The 21,993-nt window shown below is 43.0% G+C and overlaps 1 protein-coding gene across 4 annotated transcripts in view; it reads left to right on the forward strand.

Moving 5' to 3' along the window:
• Positions 1-21,993, forward strand: part of STRBP (spermatid perinuclear RNA binding protein) — a 197,834-nt gene that overhangs the window by 77,124 nt on the left and 98,717 nt on the right. For all 4 annotated transcript variants that reach the window (XM_088466890.1, XM_088466914.1, XM_088466898.1 and 1 more), the window contains exon 3: positions 17,972-18,134. In XM_088466890.1, the coding sequence (XP_088323016.1) occupies positions 18,132-18,134 (3 nt within the window). In that variant the 5' untranslated portion in view covers positions 17,972-18,131. The remainder of the gene's footprint in view (positions 1-17,971; positions 18,135-21,993) is intronic.

Below are 21,993 nucleotides of genomic sequence, written 5' to 3' on the forward strand. Positions count from 1 at the left end.
GTGCATAATGAAGGAGCAGGGAACATGTGGCTCTGTAAGGGAAAGGGAGAAAATAATTTGTGTGTGGTACTCGACCATTTACTAGAACATTTTAAGGTGCTCTCCTGCTGAAATAATTGTACACCACTGCTGCAGCCATAATAATGGTAGACTATTTTATGTGAAGGCGTTCCATACTCAGCGCCTCAAAATATTACACCAAGATCCTGGTGAACACAAAATGCCCATGCTTCACCTATTTTCAATGAACCAATATTCCTTGTAACTTTTGAAAATCAGGAGATGATTTTAATAAGTCAGGAGGTAGAACGTACCATCCTTTGAAGTCTATTTTAATTTATGTGTTGTAATTCTCCAAAAATTACAAATAACCTGGGATGGGTGGTCATATTGCTTGTGTTGAAGCTGTCTGCGAGCACCACAGGTTGAAATTTACAGTCAGTTGCTCTGCAGTTACTCTCCTGTTTTGTTTTGAATTAATGCACAGATATCATGAACCTAGTGTACACCTACTATTGCCCTTTGCTGAAGTCTGTGTTCCAGGCTGACATAAATTCAGATAGTGCTGCTCATACAATATTATCCAGTTGAACAAGAGTCTTTGGGGTCTATTTACTAATCAGTGTTAGGAGACAGAGTGAAAAGTGATAAGGTGCCAGCCAATCGGCTACCAACTGTCATTTTTCCAATACAGCCTGTGAGATGACAGTTGGGAGCTGATTGGCTGGCTCCTTATCACTTTTCACTCTGTCTCCTAACACTGCTTAGTAACTAGACCCCTTTTTGTATGTACATATACATCTGAGAGATATGACTCTATATGCATGTGTGTAGCTATAAAAAATATATATCATCTGATTATTCCTGATGCACAACAACAATCTGAATTTGATACCCGTGTTCTGGAATTAGATTAAGCAGCTCCACTTAGTTTCTTATACACTGTTTATTATTTTCTAACATAAGTGCAGACCTGCTTAGCATAATATCCCATAGCAATCAATCAGCAGTTACCATTGATCAGTCTGTGTTACTACATGTACGTTTTAGTAAACATCTCATTTGACTCTTCATATGCTTGCTGTCTATATTTACATACAAGCAATTATATAGCATCAGCTGGCAAAGTGTAACTTTAAACGTTGCTCTTCTGTACCTTTTTTTTTGTCCCTCCCCTTTATGTTTTCTTTACATTCAAAGTAGATTGGTTTTCACTGGTCGCCATCTATATTATGAAATGAAATGCGACTATACAAGGAGTAGTTTGTAGTCTACACACAAAGGTTGCCATTTATAGTGTACTCACAAATTAAATTGCTGTTATAATTAAAGTTTAGCACACAGAACCCTATGTAATTTGCTGTAAGAGGATTTTGCTGTTCTCTGTGGATGCTCATTCATCTACAGCTCGAACCCCCTCTGTTTATCTGAGGTTCTCCAAAGGAAAGCGTTCTGCTGTTATTAGCTGCTGCGTGCCAGTGCTGTATGCTTGGGAGCAGTTACTGATGGAAGCTGTGTCGCTAAGGTGCAATAAGCAAGGCTGTGTGATCAATGTGTGCAATAAACCTGCAGTCCAGCTTCAGTCCCACCGAGACAGTTACTGGGAAGAGGAAAGAAAATTAGGATAAAAGTTAGAATGCTTTCAGTTACATTCACATTGCTGTTCTGTCGTGAGGTAGTGTGTGTGTCTATCTGTATCTTACAGTCCTGACTTGGGGAGACTGATCCTCAAGTCAGCACTTTTTTGTCTTCACTACCCTGATGCCTGTTGAAGTATTAGGCACTCCCTTGGGGAACACAGCAAGCAACCACATGCACTAATGATGTGGACTAGCACCAGTGTTGTGAAATGTGATATATAAATCCTTCTATCCCATTTCTTTATTTTAGATCTCATTTAGACTGCTTAGCAGGGATTGTGCTATTATACTACCACGTTACATTCATTTGCTGTTTCAGAATCTTTATTTACGAGTTTGCAAAAGCAAGTTTGCATCATGAAATGCACATACATCGCACAAGGGTTTTTTTTTGTAGTTTTGTGGCTGCCGGTGTCAATACGGACGTCCGAATTTAAGGGATGTAATATAGGCGTCGAAATACTAATGCCTCTCTTAATCCTGACGTCAGGACGCCAGCCCGAACGAGGTAAGTCCGGGTAGCCCTTAGCATTAGCCGCAGGGGGGGGGGGGGGTTAGGTTTAGGAAGCGTAGCAGGGCTAGGCTTAGGTTCGGGTGGGGGGGGGGAGGTTAGGGCTAGGCACCCCTAGGCAGTTTAGGGCTGAATTAGGTTTAGGGTGCAGTAAGGGGGGGAGTTAGGCACCCCCAGGGAGAGGTTAGGCACCACTAGGGGGGGGAGAGGGGTAGGGATAGAGTACTTACCTACCCTGTCGGGATATGAACTTGTGCGGGAATGGGTATGAAGTCGCGGCGGCTGAATAGCTGTGCATGCACCCGAGAAATGCAGCGAGATTCAATTAAAAGTGGCAGTAAGCTGTACTCGTGGCGAGGTTGTGTGACTTTTGCACACAACAGTATACTGGTAGAAGTGCATGATAAAGTGGGGAAAGCATCCTAGACCCGAAGAAAGTGACAACTGAGATAGCAGGACCATATAGAAGGCCGTTAATGGCCATAAGCAAAATATTTTAGTTTTTTCTTAATGTACGATATTTTTCCCCAAGAAAAATGCTCAGAAATTTTTATTTATTTTGTATTACTTCATAAAGTGTAAACATTAATTTTAATATATTTAAGCAGAATATGTTGGGGAGTAAAGGTTAAGTGTGCTCCAATTGACTTCAATAGAAATTGATTCCAAAAATGAATCACTAACTGTAATTTTATAGACACATGGAGCCAGATACCCAAACTCTTTAACAAAATGTTACATGTTAGTCAATTGCAATTTGCCTTGTGTTTATTCCATATTTTACTAAATTTATGGGATGTTTTAAGTCTTCCCCCTTATTTTACACTTTTCTGGATTTTACACCAATTTTTTACTATTCTTATGAACACTCCGTTTTATTATTTTCTCTTGAAGCCTGCTGCATCCACACATTGCCACGTTATGTACAGCTTATATGACAAAAAAGAGACCACTTATTCTAAAACCTTTTATTTGTTACAAATAGTAGCGATGCTGTATTTTGAGATCACATTTCTAAAATCTGTATTTAACATGTAGAAACCTTTTCAAGGCTGTTACTGCCTTTATAAAAAATAATGTGTTACATATGACCTTAAACATTATGCAAGGTCTTTTAATGCCTTGCAGTGTAGTTTTCATTGTTACAATATACTGTACAAAAGCTAAAATTTTAGCGTTGATTATCTACATTCAAGAAAGCGTTTTACATCTTTATGTACCGCAAGCAGCCGTTTTTTATATCATTCGTTATTTTAGTTGTTCAAAGAGCCCAACCATACATCAATATAAACAGGGGTAAATTGTTTTACAACATGAACAATAAGTACTATTAGCATAAAAACCGAGTAGGTAAAACATGAATCTCTGCATACTCTTTATGTAGAGCTGGAAAGGAGGGGGGGTGCGGTATTTAGGCGGTGGTGGAACAGGACTTACAGGAAAGAGAAACAGTTGTGCATATATGCTCTAGAATGGAGATAAAGGGTTAATGAATCAGTACAGGTTAAAGGTGCCATAATGGAGGGCAACTGTAGAAGGAAAGGTGTAGCTTAATATCGGGCATGATTCTGACTGTAATAATGGGCAACAGAGAGAAAGGGTAGAGAGGCACCTTCAAGTGAGAGCCAGCGAGCCTAGGTCTGGGCATACGTGGCCCCTGTCATGCAGGTAATAGGTGAGTTTTTAGGACAGAAAGGAGTGGAGGGAGTGTATTTTTCGCAACAATACTTCTTGTAGTGACCAATATTATGTTTACAGATAGTTTGTTGCGATCTTGAGGGGTGTCGAAGCTGAATAATTGGCACAAGTTCAGTTTAAAATTGAATCGCGGCGACGCCATCTTGCGAATGGCCGCAAGACACCATCTTGAAAATGAGATCGAAAGACGCCATTTTGCGAATGGCCGCCTAAGCGCCATTTTAGATAAACTCACATTTTAGTACATGTGGCGATAATACTAATAGCACCCTGCATTTGCATCTTTCACCATTTCTCATACACACATTAATACACACAATTGCGCTGTTAAATAGTCGCATATTAGCGAATGCATAGGACTTTGTATGAAACCGCTGTTTTATTTGCTTTATGCGCACGCATCTGCCCCAAGTTAACTAGTGACCTTATATCAAACCCTGAATACCCACACATTACATATTCACACATAAGGTTCAATACGCTTTAAAGTGTATGATTTAAGTTGGTTCAGTTAGTTTAAATGCTGAGAAATAAAGATATTTGATAACTAAGGTATTATAAATGCTAAACAAGTCGTGTTTGGAGTTATACTGATGCGTACTCTTTTTACAGTATTCCGGTGTTATCGGTGGGGAGATCGCATCATGCATTCTCAAGTTATGGATCGCAGAGCCTACAAGCAACAAAATGTATATTTTAGGAACAACTGTTAGGATGTTGCAGGGGGCGTGAAGAGGAAGATCCCCAGCTGTTAGAGGCAGGGAGAGTCTATTTGAACTAGCCTGTTAAATGTGCTGTAACAGATGCTTCTCCCCTGGGAACCAATGACACCAGCAACAAACTTCCCTATTGTCCTGTTTATTCTGTGGGGGTATAAATGTGTGTGCACGAATGCTGGTTCTCAGTCTTCGTGCTGAACGCTGTATGACTAGGGGTCTCTTGCTGATGCCTATCTCCGGGTCCGGAAGCGCCTGCGTATGTATACTGTACTTGGGTCTGTATAATTTTTCTTTTGCGCCTAAATTGTGTCTTGATCAATTGCGTGTAACTGAACTTTTACCTGAATAACACTTGTTCTTTGGAACCACAGATTCCACGTCTAAGTCTTTATTTATGGTATGATTGCGTACGCAAATTAGCGTCATCCTTAGAGGTTTATAGGAAGGGTTTTAGAAGGTACAGGCAGGGGTATATAGAGGTTCTGATCAAGTATCGTTAGTTGGGGGCTCGTAGTGAAGTCACTTACCTGCTGACGCGGTACATACGTCTATTGATATTTCAGCAAAGGGTGGAATGGCCACATGCAGGGTTTGCCTGCAATCGCTTTGTGCTGAAAGTTCGCTATCCATCTTCGTGTGAATCAAGGAAGCTGACTAGAATCCAGGGACAAGAGAGGAAAAAGTTTGTTTTCCTCTGTTGATAGAACCTTACGTTTAAAGGGGTGTCGCAGTACTGAGTACGCGGCTAAGTCGCAGGTTTGCGCATAGCAAAGACGCACTTTTGCTTACGCAGTTAAAAAGCCATTATACGGTTGTGTGGTAGTCGCATTATTGTGTATGCAACTAGTCGCACAATAGCGTATACGTACTTCCGGTTGTGCTGCCACGTGCTTGAACAAAGCCATTGAGGTTTACATTTTTTTCTATTACCAATATCTGGGTTAATGTGTATTTTTCTGCGCAGGAAAAAAGTGTGTAACAGTGAATATTTGTTGAACAAAGTTAAGGGTATCGTATGATCCTTAAGGGCTATGTGCAAGGGTTAGTCTAGCCGCTCGGTAAGCAGCTTTACTGTTCTATACACAGTAGCAGGTGTACATGTTGTCTTTGTTGTAGAGAGGTGCGTGAGAGTAGCCGACATATAAACTCTCATAGGTGTGGAAGTTGCCTTACTAAATCTTATCCGGGTGTGTAAGTTGCCTTTTTCAAATCTTATCCAGGTGTGGAATTTCCCTTACTAAATCTTATCCAGGTGTGTGGGCGCCGCCGACTTAAATCGTCCACAGGTTAAGTGAAAGTGTCTTGATTGTCTTTCACCGGTTTAAATCTATATTGAAAAGCGTAGGAGTTGTCTCAGAATGGGAGCCACGCAAACAGTAGAGATGTTAGGCAATGATATGCTGCTAATGGAGGCGCCGATCGGTTCGGCCCGTCGTATCATGCATACCAAGTACGGTACTTATGCAATAAGGTATTGTAATTTATGGTTTAATATGACGAGGAAGAGTGTTAGACCGTTTCCCAGAATTGGTAGTTTTGATAAAAATGTGTTAGACAATGTCCGGGATCACATCAGTTTGATGCGCTCCCGAGAGAAAAAGGTTAAATATTTTGAATGTTTAAAACTGTGGCAGCATGAAGGGGATGCGTGGCTTAACAATGTGCAAAAGACACAAACTAGCATCGTGAGCACATTGGCAGAAAATTCATTCGCGACGCTGAATTGCAATACGGGCGAGCCGCAAAATGGCGTGCACGTGCGACAAGGTAGTGTCGTGGAGAGTATTGCCAGCAGTTCACGCTGACCTCCCCCACCTTATGTGGATGGAGGTGCAAGTACAGTTACCAAAAATACCCATAAAAATGTAACAAGCAACTTGTACCCTCTCTTAAGCAACTATAAAGAAAATGTTCATGATGCGGATGATGAGCCTATTGTAATGTCTGCCATTTCCCATGCTGTGGAGATGATAGATGCTGCATCACCACAATCACGAGTGGTGCCGCCATCTCCATCGGTAACAGCAATGGAAGTGTTAATGCCCTCTGCACCTGTAGAGGAAGTTGTTCATACCATACGTAGCAGCAGCAGACTAAACCCCCAGCCAGGTAATCAGGTCAAAGGTAACAGCTCTACCGGTCTGCATCCCATTCGGACAATAACTGTTCCAAATGGAAATGCAGACGCGAACGGTATAGTGCCCACGAGGGAAGTAGTAATGCATTGTCCTTGGACAAGAGCAGAACTAAATTCCATCATAAATGATTTCCCCGATCCCAAAAAGGAATTAGCCAAATGTCAAAGATTTTTGAGAAATTTGGGTAGTTCACATGAGCCCACTAATAAAGATTGGCGTGTGGTGTTAAGGGCCTGTCTGCCACGCAATACCGACGTGACAAAATTTATCACGGATTGTGTATTGGATGGTGACGTTCCCTTAACAGACCAAGTAAACCAAGGTAACATTTCCCGCATTGTAACTCAGTTGGGTATATATTTTCCTGTAGTTGTTAACTGGAAGAAAATTTTCACCATTAAGCAGAAAGAGAGTGAGACTGCAGAAGATTATTGCGATCGGGCTCTGCAGGCTATCACCCAGTACACTGGGATAGAGGATATTAAAGATAGCACTCACCACCGGGGGATGATAGTCACAGTACTTGTGAACGGTCTGAAAGACAGTATAAAAACTCGGGTTCAGACCTCACAGCCTGGCTGGCGGGGACTCACAATAGATACCCTCATAGAAACCGCCATTGAACATGATAAAAACATCTCCAAAAAGAGAGAAGCCCAGAGCGAAAAACTATTGGCTGTCAGTATACAAGCTCTGGAGGGAATGACTGTAACATCTCAGCTAACAGACACACTTGCACTTGCACACACTCACGTCTGAACAAGTATGTGCTCTCACTAACCCCACTCAACAATAAACACAACTCTATCCCACTAACCCGATGCAACCACAGGTCCCAGGCTATCCACCAACTTCTTATCCCCCACAATACCCTTACCCTCCCTATCCTTACCAATATCCACCACCTTTACCCTCTGCGCAAACCTCACAACACCACATGTCTTCACCCGAAACACGAACCTGTTTTAACTGTAAACAAACAGGACACTTAAGTAGAAACTGTACAGTAAAAGGAGTAGGGATCCCACATCAGGGAAGACCTAGATATCCCCATAAGGGATATGCACAGAGGCCAGCAAATGTTCAGCAGGCACCAGCTCCAATTGTAGCCGTAAATGCTTAATTGGAGAATGGTAGCCAATGCTAGGGGTCAGGTCATACCTGTAGTCTACAGATGGTCAGGTTAACGGAAGTACTAGGGAAGAACTGGTCATGATGGTTGATATAGCTGGTACTGAATATCCTTTTCTTGTAGACACAGGGGCGACCAGGTCGGTGATAAAATCTCCCGTTAATTTGCAGGTGACCAACGAGACAGTACCAACAATGGGTGTAACAGGTAAAGTGGAACATTATCCTTTAACAAAGTCCACAGAGGTTACTATTGGGCCGTTGCATACCAGGCATTCTTTTCTCCTGGCTGCTGCGGCTCCTACTAACCTACTGGGCAGAGACTTGTTATGTAAGATGGGATGTGTTATATATTGCACCCCTGATGGTGTATTTTTAGATATCCCAGAGAGAATGGTATACGAGGTGCGGGATATGTTAGACACTCCTCAAAGGATAATGTATCACTCTACCGTTTTAAATGAAACTCCATCACAGGTAGATGAAATGTTGTCCCGAATTCCAGATTCCCTTTGGACTAAAGATGGACAGGACACTGGATTAATGGCAAACGTAAGCCCAGTAATGGTAAATTTAAAAAGCGGAAGGCAAGCTCCAAAAATTCCCCAGTACCCACTAAAACAGGAGGTAGAATTAGGGGTTTTTCCAATAATTGAGCGATTATTGCAACAGGGAATTTTAGTTCGTACAGCTAGTGTAGCCAACAGTCCCATCTTTCCAGTGAAGAAGAGTGGTGGGAGGGGTTATAGGCTGGTACAAGACCTTAGAGGTGTTAATAAGTTAGTAGAGAGCCAATTCCCCGTAGTGCCGAATCCAGCTGTCATTTTGATGCAAATCCCACCAAATGCAACCCATTTCACTGTCATTGACCTCTGTTCAGCTTTCTTCTCTGTGCCTCTCCATCCTGACTGTCAGTATCTATTCGCCTTTACATACAGAGGTTTACAATACACATGGACACGATTACCCCAAGGTTTCATAGACAGCCCCAGTATCTTCTCCCAGGCATTGCACGACTGTTTACAATCTTTTCAACCTGCCAATGGATCTGTTCTAATTCAATATGTGGACGATTTATTGCTATGTTCTGACTCGTTCATGTCATGTTTGAATGTTACTAAACTTTTGTTACTTCATCTCTCACAAACAGGACACAAGGTGGCTAAGGACAAACTACAGCCGTGCCAATCCAGAGTAAAATATTTGGGACACTGCCTAACCCAGGGGTTTACGACACCTTACAACAGATAGAATCCAAGCCATACAAAACATTACACTGCCGCACAATCAACAGCAAATTCGTACCTTCTTGGGAATGTGTGGATACTGTAGAATGTGGATACCAGGTTTTTCTATTTTGGCCTTACCTTTACAGGAATTAGGGCCTCATTCAGAGGCGGTCGGAGGATGCAAGCGGTCGCTCAGAAACTGGGTGGCCGCTTGCATCCTGACCGCCCGCCCCTGTTTCGGTCGTTAGGCTGTGGGTTAACACCCACAGCTCTAACGACCGCTAGGGTGATGGTCGCGATGGTCATTGACCATAGCGACCATCGGGGCTTACGACGAGACCCTAGGGTAGGGTCTCACTTGTCGTAAGCCCCGGAGAGCTTCTGGCTCTGTCAGATCGGAAGCTCTCCACTGACATCACTAGTGATGTCAGTGGGGCCTCCCCCAAACGGCAGGCGTTCCCATGGGAACGCCTCCGTTTGGGCTGCCACCCCCCCGGCCCGCCTTCCAAACGGGGCGAGCTGTCAATCAACATCGACAGCTCACCCCCTTTGGAAAGAGACCCGCTACGACCGGCGCTGTCGGTCGTAGCGGATCTCACGCATGCGCACGAAGGAGCCGGCTCCCTCGTGCGCATGCGCACTAGACAAACATCGAGGCGGTCGTAGACCGTACGGCCGCCTCTGACTAAAGCCCTTAGTCTCTTCCTCAAAGCCCGATCGTGTCATACACACAGAGTAATCAGAACAGGCTTTCCTTAATCTTAAGGATAGTCTGACAAGAGCTCCTGCATTGGAAATACCTGATTATGAAAAACCTTTTGACAATTTGTATTGTACGGAAGCCGATGGTTGTGCTGCAGGTGTCCTTACACAAAAACATGGTGATGCCAGTAGGCCCGTAGCATACTACAGTGCCCAATTGGACACGGTAGCAAGATCACTCCCCACCTGTTTGAGAAGTGTAGCAGCTACCGCTCTATTGGTGAGTAAAAGTGAGGACGTAGTATTGGGCCATGATATGATTGTCTACACTCCCCATGCTGCATCTGCTCTGTTGAACTCAGCTCAAACCAGACACATCTCCTCGGCTAGGTTCACCAAATGGGAACTAGCTCTAATCGCTCCTGCAAATATTACTGTTAAACGTTGCAGTACGCTGAATCCAGCAACATACCTACCATATGTACAACATGATGTACAAAGGGTGGAAGGAGATGAGTTGCTGGTGGGAGGTGAGTTCGGCAGACATAATGATCCGCACGATTGTATGACATATCTGAATCAGACCTTTACTGCTAGACCTGAAATGCATGACACACCTTTAGAGAATGTGGATGTAACTTTTTATACGGATGGGAGTTGTCATAGACAAACAGACACAGGTGAATTATGTGCAGGTTATGCTGTTGTAAATGACACAGACATCATAGAAGCTAAACCTCTCGGTCCTCCTCACTCAGCCCAGGTGGCAGAGTTAGTAGCACTGACTAGAGCATGTGAACTGGCAGCAGGCAAATCTGCTAACATTTACACTGACTCGAGGTACGCGTTTGGGGTGGTGCACGATTTTGGGGCTCTATGATGTCTGAGAAATTTTATGACAGCAGCAGGCACACCAGTTGCACATTCCCGACACATAAAACATCTTTTAGAAGCAATCCAACTGCCCAAGGCAGTGGCAGTAATTAAATGCAAGGCCCACACATGTGAGGATGACCCGGTGTCACTGGGCAACAACAGAGCTGATGAAGCCAATTTGGAGTAAAATGTTGCACCTATGTCACCAATGATACCAGCGACCCTAAGGAGGTGATAGACCGGAAGATGGATGAAATTCTGCAGCTAAAGTGGGAATTTAGCAAAAACCATAATGCTTCAGTGGCTGAAATAGGGAAGAAGATCGAAGGATGGGTTTCATGGCTGAACCCAGTGAAATGGTTCTCAGGTCTAGGGGAATGGGTCCAGGAAGTGATCGCCAGCATAGGCATATTCTTAATCCTTATACTGATTGTCATCATAATAATTGGCATATGCGTCCGGTGTGTTCCTATTGTGTTGAAGTGCGGAAAATGTAAAAACAGAGTGAAACGAAAGAATGAAACTATGATGGTGGTCAGTAATGACAATATGTATACTGAGGTAAATATAGAACTGCATTACAACCCTGAACTAGGAAATACAATCGTTTGATGTATTATATTTAGACATACATAGAATGTATTATTGAAATGTTATTTATAGAACACCTCAGATAATGTAAAGTCTCAACTCCCCTTCAAGACTGCTATTATAAGATTGGTGCATTCCCACACCTTTCACATGATCTTCCAAGATCCGCGGTGTGCGTATATAAGAGTAGTTTTATGTCCCCACTCAGAGACACATTATTAATGGATTAAGAACCACCTTGTGCCATCCCATAATAAAACCAAATAATATGTAAATGTAAGCCTAAATTAAATTCTAATAGCAGATTGTGATAGCATGTTGTTTGCTATCAAAGGGTGGACTGTCGAAGCTGAATAATTGGCTGAGACAAGTTCAGTTTAAAATTGAATCGCGGCGACGCCATCTTGCGAATGGCCGCAAGACACCATCTTGAAAATGAGATCGCAAGATGCCATTTTGCGAATGGCCGCCTAAGCACCATTTTAGATAAACTCACATTTTAGTACATGTGGCGATAATACTAATAGCACCATGCGTTTGCATCTTTCACCATTTCTCATACACACATTAATACACACAATTGCGCTGTTAACTAGTCGCATATTAGCGAATGCATAGGACTTTGTATGAAACCGCTGTTTTATTAGCTTTATGCGCACGCATCTGCCCCAAGTTAACTAGTGACCTTCTATCAAACCCTGAATACCCACACATTACATATTCACACATAAGGTGCAATACGCTTTAAAGTGTATGATTTAAGTTGGTTCAGTTAGTTTAAATGCTGAGAAATAAAGATATTTGATAACCAAGGTATTATACATGCTAAACAAGCCGTGTTTGGAGTTGTACTGATGCGTACTCTTTTTACAGTGTTCCGGTGTTATCGGTGGGGAGATCGCATCATGCATTCTCAAGTTATGGATCGCAGAGCCTACAAGCAACAAAATGTATATTTTAGGAACAACTGTTAGGATGTTGCAGGGGGCGTGAAGAGGAAGATCCCCAGCTGTTAGAGGCAGGGAGAGTCTATTTGAACTAGCCTGTTAAATGTGCTGTAACAGATGCTTCTCCCCTGGGAACCAATGACACCAGCAACAAACTTCCCTATTGTCCTGTTTATTCTGTGGAGGTATAAATATGTGTGCACGAATGCTGGTTCTCAGTCTTCGTGCTGAACGCTGTATGACTTGGAGGCGTCTCTTGCTGATGCCTATCTCCGGGTCCGGAAGCGCCTGCGTATGTATACTGTACTTGGGTCTGTATAATTTTCCTTTTGCGCATAAATTGTGTCTTGATCAATTGCGTGTAACTGTCTGAACTTTTACCTGAATAACACTTGTGCTTTGGAACCACAGATTCCACGTCTAAGGCTTTATTTATGGTATGACTGCGTACGCAAATTAGCGTCATCCTTAGAGGTTTATAGGAAGGGTTTTAGAAGGTACAGGCAGGGGTATATAGAGGTTCTGATCCAGTATCGTTAGTGAATAGCATAAAAGAGGGACCCATAGATATTTCAGTATTGGGGCTATTCAGTAGGTCATGAACTGCTGACTAGTAGGAGGCAATCACTGGGCAGGTCCAAGAAATATGTACTAGGGTACCCTGCTGTTTTTTTTACAGCAAGTGGATCAGGCAGAAGGAAACATTTGGTTGAGTCTCCCAGGGGATATATTACCACTGATAGTACAATTTATAACATGTTTCCTTCATTCGGGTGGAAATGGAGCTTTTAGCTATTTCCAATTTCATATTCTCCCAAACCTCATCATCAGGGGTAAGGGTAAAGGCTATCACCCATGCTGCTTCATAATAGTTTTGCACAGGGAGAGCAGCATCAAGGAGGATGCTTGTGATATCTTATCCTTAGACATAGGGCAGTATATAGAAGCATTCAAAAGGAGTAGGGGTGCAAAGGAGCAGGGTTTGGAGGAGTAAGTTCATGAAATGTTGTGTCGAAAGTAGTTAGACTAAGAATGAGTAGAAGAGTTTTGTTAGAAGTCAGAGAGGCGCAGCTAATGTTGTTTGCTCACAAATATCAGAGGGGGATTTAAGATCTGCTTCAATTCCTGGTGCAAAACTCTGGTTATTCCTCATGGGAAATTGGGGACATGAAACTTCATTTTAGGAAGTATAAATTCCATTCTTTTAAAAAGAATTTAAGGGTTGGAAGTAGTTTACGGAAGACAGATCTTATCAACTTAAAAAGTTAGATTAGAGATCTAGCCAAGAAGACATCCCCTGGCAAGGAGTATGAAGAGGAAATCTGGGAGAAATGTACAGCCAAATAATATATTTTAATATCACGAAATCCTCTTCCAACCCTGGTAATGGGTTTCTCAAGAATGTTAATGGATCACCTCGGGGGTCTACCATTCCAAATAAACCGGACAGAAGAATGATGTACTTTGTGTAGAAGGGTTACTGCAACCCAAACGGTCTGCAAAAGACACAACCATTTGTTAGTTATGTTTATTTAGACTACTGTGATCCTGCCCAGCCACACGATAATGAGCCACTTCTAGTAAGCAGTCTAAAGATTAAAAAAATTGCAGTTCCCTGAAACAAAAAAGTAGTACAGATAATATTACAATAACTATAAAAAGAATTACAACTCTTTCTAGTAATATTACCATGGAATTGCATCCCGGATCAATAATGAATGATCGTTTCCAGAGTGATACAGCTGGTTTCTCTAACGTGAGCAAGCAAATACTACGAAGGGAGGAGAAAGGAATTGGGTTGTGGAGGCAGAGCAAGAACAATAATAAAACAGACACTAGATTTTAGTTAGTGGGGGATATAAGGTCCTGTATAAAGGTACTCTCATTTCCATGCTAGTGCAGTGTATATTACCTGTTAGGTATGCATTTAGGGTATATGGAATTTAAAGGACTGATAAATTGACATTGGAGGGAATAGTTTATCCAGCATGTCCAAGTTTTCCAAATGTATCATTGTCTATACTGTATAAATATTATTATTTATGAGAGATTCACAATTTAGAGCTTTATTCATACTTTATTTTATGCATACTGTGCCAACCTATTCCACAGTATTGTACAATTATTGAGACAATGAACATGACATGATCACAACACAAAAAAATACAGTAAAACCAAAGTTTAGTGGGCTTACAGGTGATATATGTAGAGTTGCCACCTTTTAATTTTCAGGGATTGTGACAAGGAGGGTCGCTAGTGGTCAGTCCAAAATCGCAGTAGGTTTACAACTATTTTTTTTTTCAGATTTCTAACCCTCACATGCCATTAGCTCCACATGCCTCTTTATATGCTTTCAGAGCCCCTGAATACCCCATTATATGTCATTAGAGCCCCCTCATGCACCTCATGTCATCTGACCCCTCCAAGTGCTCCTTTATATTCCATATGCTCCACATGCCCATTTTAAATTCCATATGCTTGACATGCCTTTTATATATGTCAGAGCCCTCTAATGCCCCTTTTATATACAGCACAGATGATGTAATGGTTAGCATTACTGCCTCACAGCACTGAGGTCAAAGGTTCAATTTCCACCATGGCCATAACTGTGTGGAGTTTGTATATTCCTTCCATGCTTGCATGGATTCCCTCCAGTTTCCCCCCACAATCCAAAAATATAATGGGAGGTTAATTGGCTCCCCAAAAAAAATAATAATAACCCAAGTGTGTTTGTGTGTGTGTGTATATGTGGTAGGGAACATAGGGCCTGATTCAGGTTGGATCGCACGCAAACGGTCGATGTTTGCGTTCTGCGTATGCATCGCAGTGCGCAAGCCGGCCACTGTGATCGGGTATGCAAATGCAGCAGACATTCAGCGGCACACAGAAATGAATTACCGGAAGCACCGTTTGTGGGTGGAGAGTGGGGTGGTCGAAGGAACACAGGCGTGTCTGTGCGTTTGAATGCCGTTAGAGGAGCGTGCATAATTAGGCCCCAGCGACGGCATATGCAGCCAGAGCACTACATGGCGACAGGAAGGTTGTGAGGCATGTCATGCTCAACCACAACTCTGCGTATGGGTCCGATGTTTCTTGATGTTACCGATGTTTTTGCTGACTTGCGGATGTATGTAATGGGATTTGGGTGACTTTATAAGCTAATGGGCGTCTTGGTATAGTGCTGCGATTGCGCTGAGATGGCACATTCATTGGCATATTTTCCCAGCGAGAGTGTGCGTGCGATTACAGACTTGCGATCTGTACTGAATCAAGCCCATAGATTGTAAGTTCCACTAGGGCAGGGGCTGATGTTATTGGGAAAACATTCTCTTTAATACACTACGATAGACATGTGTGCTATATAAATAACTGGTAATAAATAAAAAATCATCTCCTCAACATGACCCTCTCTATGTCAGAGCCGTCTTATGGTGTTTATATGTATCACCTCTCCTGTACATCCTCCTTTTTTTATGTGAGTGCCCCCTCATGCCCCTTAAATGCGCTACCCGCATGCTCCTTTATAAACTCTAGAATATCGTACACTTTTGAGAAACTTATGTAGAAAATTAAATTTGCTTTTGCATGATTAATAAGCAGCATTTGTAAAAACATACTCCAGTTATTAAATGCATAGTTGTATTGATACCACCAGTCATGGATTTCTGTTTTGTAACGGATATGCATTTCATTATGAAAAAAGGTTTATACATCTGTCCATCAATTGTCTTGTGTGCATATTGGTAAACGGATCCCCTGAAAACCAGTATTGCAGACCAGACCAGTGAGTTAGAGGAGGATGCTTGTACAATGCGTGCTGCAGCTTCAGTGTACAGGTCCTGCTGGTGAGGTCAGTTTTTCTCAGTGACACAAGGGACAACAATCGACATTCTGCACTCCTGTCCTTGGGGGCCCAGAACAAGTATGCCCTCTACTCTAGTGCCCACTGCCTGCCAGTGAATCCTGCCAAGGGCACCTAATCTTGTCTTACTACTGCTAGCTCACTAATTGTGGGCTCCTGACTGTCAGCCACATGATACCGGACATCAGGCATACTTATATAATGCATGTGGAGATACTCACTTAGACAGTGTGGGACAGGGGAGTCCCAGAACGCTGAATAAAAAAAGCCATGTCTACAGGATTGAACTCCACCTGGTGGCTTTCACTCTAGGAAGTCACCTGTAGCCAGAGCAACGTACTCCACCGTAGACCAATCAGCAGCAATGTGCAGGACCAACCTTGGATTTTATTGGTTAAATTAATGGTACCGCGACCAAGCGTGATCGGTTTGAAGGAGGATAGAGAGTCGTCATGGGAATATTAGCAGAGTCACAGGTGATGGACCACAGGTGGGCGGGAGCAGCATAGAGGTCCGTGACTTGAGCTCTTTCTCTGTGGCCAGTTGGCTTTCCCAACACTTCCCATCTGGGATTGACAAACCTTCAGACCGATCTCATGATTTCTGCACTGTCCGGAGGAATCTCAGACATGTGGCAACCCTAAATGTATGGCATGATGTTCAAGTGCTTGTATGTTTTTGTATGTTTTACATTTATTAGCACAGTTTAAAAAATAAGAAAAGAAAAAAAGAGGCTTAGGTAAAGTTGGCAGCAACTGGGCCCCAAATTGCAGGTCATTTACGGGGTTGGGTACGGGATACCGGCAGTCAGAATCCTGACGGGGGCATCCAGACCGGTTAGAATGCCGATGCCCCCAGGTAAACCTAACCTAATCCCTAACCCTCACCTACCTGGTGCCTAAACCTAACCTCACCCCCTACTGCCTAACCCTCCCTCCCTGTAGCCTAACCCTAACCCTCCCCTATTACATAACCCTACCCCCTTTCCCTAACCCTCGCCCTGACCCCAGTTCTTACCATCGGCATTCTGACGGCTGGAATCCCAGTGGTCGGCATTCTGACCGCATCCCCATTTACGTACATAAAAGAAGCTGCTATTGTGACCATGAGCAATGCAGCAACTATCTTAAGAATCTTACTGGCTAGCAACAATAGCATTCACAACAGGCCTAGGTCATATACCTCACACATCACTTATGTCCCAGTTGCACCCTTGTTTTAATCATGTATTTCATTAGTTAGAAACTCATTTGATATTAGGCATCAGTAACTGTAAAAACGTATCTAATACAGCAGAAGCAATTCCCCATTTGGTGTGTGAAAAAGAAAGAAAATGTTGCTAAGAACCATACAAAAAAAGCATAATACATGCCTGGCAAAGAGATCACCAATCGGCATCAGCAGAGTATTTGCTCACAGCCAATAACAAGCGATTTATCATTATCTGCTATTCGGATTAGCCCCTGACCACCTGCATGTAATATGGCTTTCTCTGACATCTGCGTGTCTTTGTCCCGATCTACACGTGATCACAATTATACGATCAAAGCCTACAATAGAGTGCCCCCGTCTCGACTATCCAAACACAAGCAGGTGTGAGTGGCAGAATCACACAAATCTTTTGCAGGCTCTTTTCAAGACATGCAGCGCACAATCACACAAGTTACGCTATGTAACTGGCTTCATACTCATTATGCATCAGTCACAATATTTCCCATATTATTTTATCACCTTTGTGTTGCCATGTGCTTATTTTGTGGACAGTTCTTTGTAGCACAACTTGCTTTACTTATTTTTGTAATCATTAAATGTATATAGCTGCAAATGTAAATGAATTGTGTAAGTATGTGCTATCTTAATTCTGAAAAAGCAAGTAATTCGTAAACAAGTATAAATACTTATTGAGGATTGCTTGCTCCCTATATAGGATGATATAACATGCTGCAAACAAACTAAATTGGCTGCATGAACAACTGGTGCGTATGAGGACCTGGAGACTTATGTGGAGTTTGTGCTACGCAGAAGCTTTCCTGTGGATACCTGCAGAGAAAAGTGAAGTGGAGAAGCAACACTGACGTCTATTCATCATGGTGAGTGATCATCTCATTTGTTGGTGTAGGTAAGGATTTTACCAATGACACAAGGACATTATGTTCAATGGGCCTCTTTCAGCAGCACACTGTAGTGCGCTGCGGAACGCAGATTTCCGATAGTCGGGAATCTTCCTGTACACAGGATCCATTCTGCGCATGTGCATCTCACTTGTACGCCCGATGGCGCTGTATGATGACGTCTTTCCTGGTTCAACAGGTGGTACGCTCCAACGCGTTTCAGGTAAGGATAGCGTTCAGGTTCTGCGTTCTCTTTATTTAAAAAGTTAATTGTTTTAATTAATGTTTTTAATTAAAGCAATTCACTTTTTAAATAAAGAGGAGTCCGCAGAGCCTAAACTCTATCCTTGACAAAGTTCGGCAACCTGAAACGCGTTGGGAAGCGTACCACCTGTGAATCGGGAGAGATGTCGTCATACAGCGCCATCAGGCGTACAAGAGAGATGGACAAAGAAGAAACTAGCCGGCACGGTCAGCACATCACGGACAAGGTAGGCAGAAATAGGGACAGCTAGACAGCTCTCTCTTTTTTGCCACCTAAGTGAGGCGAACTGCCGGTAATATTGGAACCTTGATCTCCCCACACGGGACAATCAAAACATATGCAAACAAAAGAACTTCATAAACATGAATATGTACTAACCTTTTTCAACTATACAGGTATTGCGCTCACACACTATTTACGTTTTAATCCTCATAGCACATACTATTTACAAGAGCTCTATAGTCCAGTCCTTCGTTCTTTGGCTGGAATATGGCAGCACGGAATGGGTTATAATACTTAAGAAATGAGACCTGGATTTTGACTGTAGGGATGCCTCTGTCAGCAGTCTGACCGTCGACATCCTGACTGTCGGGATCCCATATCTCATTTTATTTATATATATATATATATATATATATATATTATATTGTGTGTGTGTGTGTAATATAGATAGACAGATATACACACACGTTTCCCATAGTCTTGCGAAATAAGAGAGCATATTTATAAGTAATATTATAGAATAACTCTGTTCGTTCTTTTATCTAGATATTCCAAGGTGATGTGAGCTTTCATGTGCATTCATGCTTTCTAGTTACAATGTGAGATTTGGAGTAAGCTTAATATGATCCAGGATTTGGGCACTTTTTTGCAAATGTTTGTCAGGAAATATTTCCACATAGTTAGGTATAATTAATACGATTTTAGAACCAGAGCTCCCTGACACCTGAGATTTATCCAGTCCTGTCCTAAGCCAAATAGAATTAAATAGGATTTATTTATTTTTACATGGCACAGAGAACAGCAAGAACAAGCTTTCAGGGTCTGAAGACCATGCATTATTAAGTAGAGCTAAAGGAGATTTTAAGATGAATATTTTCTGATCAAAACATCACTAGCATGCAGTTTCAGAATTCAAGGTGACTTTGAAACATTTCTGCTGCAGTCTGCTGGTGCAGTGGTGGGTTTTGGTATTCTCATTGTCCTTTTCAGTGTTGTTGAGGTGGCTCAGCAGTTCTGTGTTGCATACATTAGGAACATGTGCAGGTCCTGCTGTTGCACAGATATTGTCACCGTGACTGATTTAGACCTTGGTACAAAAAAAACACACCAAGCCATACATACAGAACACATTCATAGTTTCAGCATGTTTGCTAATAGTAAATAAAGGATTTTGTTGATACAAGTAGTGGATAATTTCAAGGTACCAGCAAGAAAAGAAGGGAATTTATTCCAATTTCTACCTTTTGTCTTATTGAAAGGACACCTGAAAAGGAATTAATATTATAGATTATAGACCAGTGCTTGTCAGTGTTTTGGCATCCATGGCTTACATGGAAAAGAATTGTTGCTGTGAGGCAGTTATATCTCTCTGCTACCTTAGAACATTAATACATCCGCAAGGGTTTTTTTGGGAAAAATATATATACTAAATGTGTACATATACACACATATATTTGCAATCACTGTATTCAAATGTATGGATATTTAGTGTTCCCTCTAGCTCCGGTGGGAGGCAGGGCGCCGGAGCTAGAGAGGGCATGCCCGTGCACGCGCCGAAGGTGCGCGCGACCGAGAAGGGGGCGTGGTCATCGGAAAAGGGGGCGTGTCTATAAGACGCGTCCCCTTTTCGTCACTCTTGGGGGCGTGCCCAGCACTTACGGACACGCCGGGCAGCCCCCAAGCCCTGCAGACAGGGAGAATAGATGCCGGGCGCATGCGCCCGGTGTCTATTCTCCGGCGGTGACAGGGTCACCGCATGTTTCTCCACCCGCGGGACACTGCATCCCGCGGGTGAGAACGGCTCCCGCAGGCTGTGAGGGCAGGGCGCTTTTTGCCCTCCTCCTGGAAGGCAGGGTGCTTTTTGCCCTCCAGAAGGAGGGCAGGGCGCCGCGCCCCGCTAAAACAGCCTAGCGGGAACGCTAGATATTTTTGTTTCTTATTGCTGTTTTCTATTATTGGATACTTATTGTTTTTTGTTCTTTTTACTAGAAAACAGTTTTACTTCCCTTTGTCTACATCCACCAGTAACTGTCTAAATCCACCAGTAATACCCCTTTCAGATATACAACCCGGGAAATTTGCTGCTCAAACCCGGGAATTTCTCCTGTGCAAATTCCCGGGTATTTGGTCGAGACCCCCCTTTCACACTACAGTGTCTACCCGGGAAATTCCCAGGTAGACCCCTTTCAGACAAGAGCAGGGTTTTTCTGCCTACCTGCCTCTTCTCTGCCGTCTGCTCCTCCTAGCCTATCCCCTCTCTGGCTGATGATGAAGATGTCATCATTCAGCAGCCGGAAGCTGGCCAATCATAATGCGGATTTTTTTTATTATTATTATTATTTTTTTAAAATTTGTTTTAATTCCCTGGTGGTCCAGCGGGAGTGCGGGCGGCCTGCTGTGGCACAGCCGGCCGGCCCTGGGGGTGGTGAGCTCAAAGCAGCAGCGCTGAGCATCCTATAGGACGCTCTGCGCTGTCAACTACATGTAAAAGCTGCTTGGTGCTGCATTCCCGGGTAGCACCATTCAGACAGAAACAGGGTAATTTCCCGGGAGTCCCGGGAAAAACCCTGGTCGATTGCAGGGGCGGCTACCCGGGAACGTGTCCCCGGGTAGGTACCTTTCAGACAGACACGGCTACCCGGGAATTTGGCTGAGGCAGGCCAAATTCCCTGGAATCTCGAGATGTCTGAAAGGGGTATAATTGTACCACATTTCCTGATGGTATTCAGTAAAATGATTTGCTTGCCCCAATAACAATGCTGGAGGACCATTCAGAACTTATGGGTACATGGTCACCGAATGTGTAAGTACCACACAGTGCTGGGCTTAATAACCGCACAGGATGAAATTCATCTGCACTAGTATCTGTCTAGGAGGAATTGTCACTAAATTGTCTTATACACTTAGGTCAGTCGCATTATTGCAGACTACTGTGCATCATATTTAGGAACCTGACAAAAGGTTTATCTTATTGGATTAGCCCGAGAATTAAGCTATATGCTCCCTATAATGCCGACAATGGTATGTAATCCTTATGAATGTCGATATGTCGACAGTGAACATGTCAACATTTACAATATCAACAATGTGATTGTCGACAGTCAGTGTTGACATTACAGGGTTGGGCTGTGGTTAGAATCTGTTTGGTACTCTAATGCCACACATCCACCAGCAGACTAAAAAACCACTGCACGATTATGACATTGTAATCGTGCAGTCGTTTCAGTCTGTGCTGTGCCTACACTGAACGTTCAGTCGTTCAGTGTAGGCACATCCATCATCCCCTAACATGCTCAACCTGACGTTATCGTCAGGTTGTACAGCATGTTCGGGCGATGATTGATGTCGGAA

This window comes from Taudactylus pleione, unplaced genomic scaffold (assembly GCF_031769625.1).
Source record: "Taudactylus pleione unplaced genomic scaffold, aTauple2 ptg000009l, whole genome shotgun sequence".
Taxonomy (NCBI): Eukaryota; Metazoa; Chordata; class Amphibia; order Anura; family Myobatrachidae; genus Taudactylus; species Taudactylus pleione.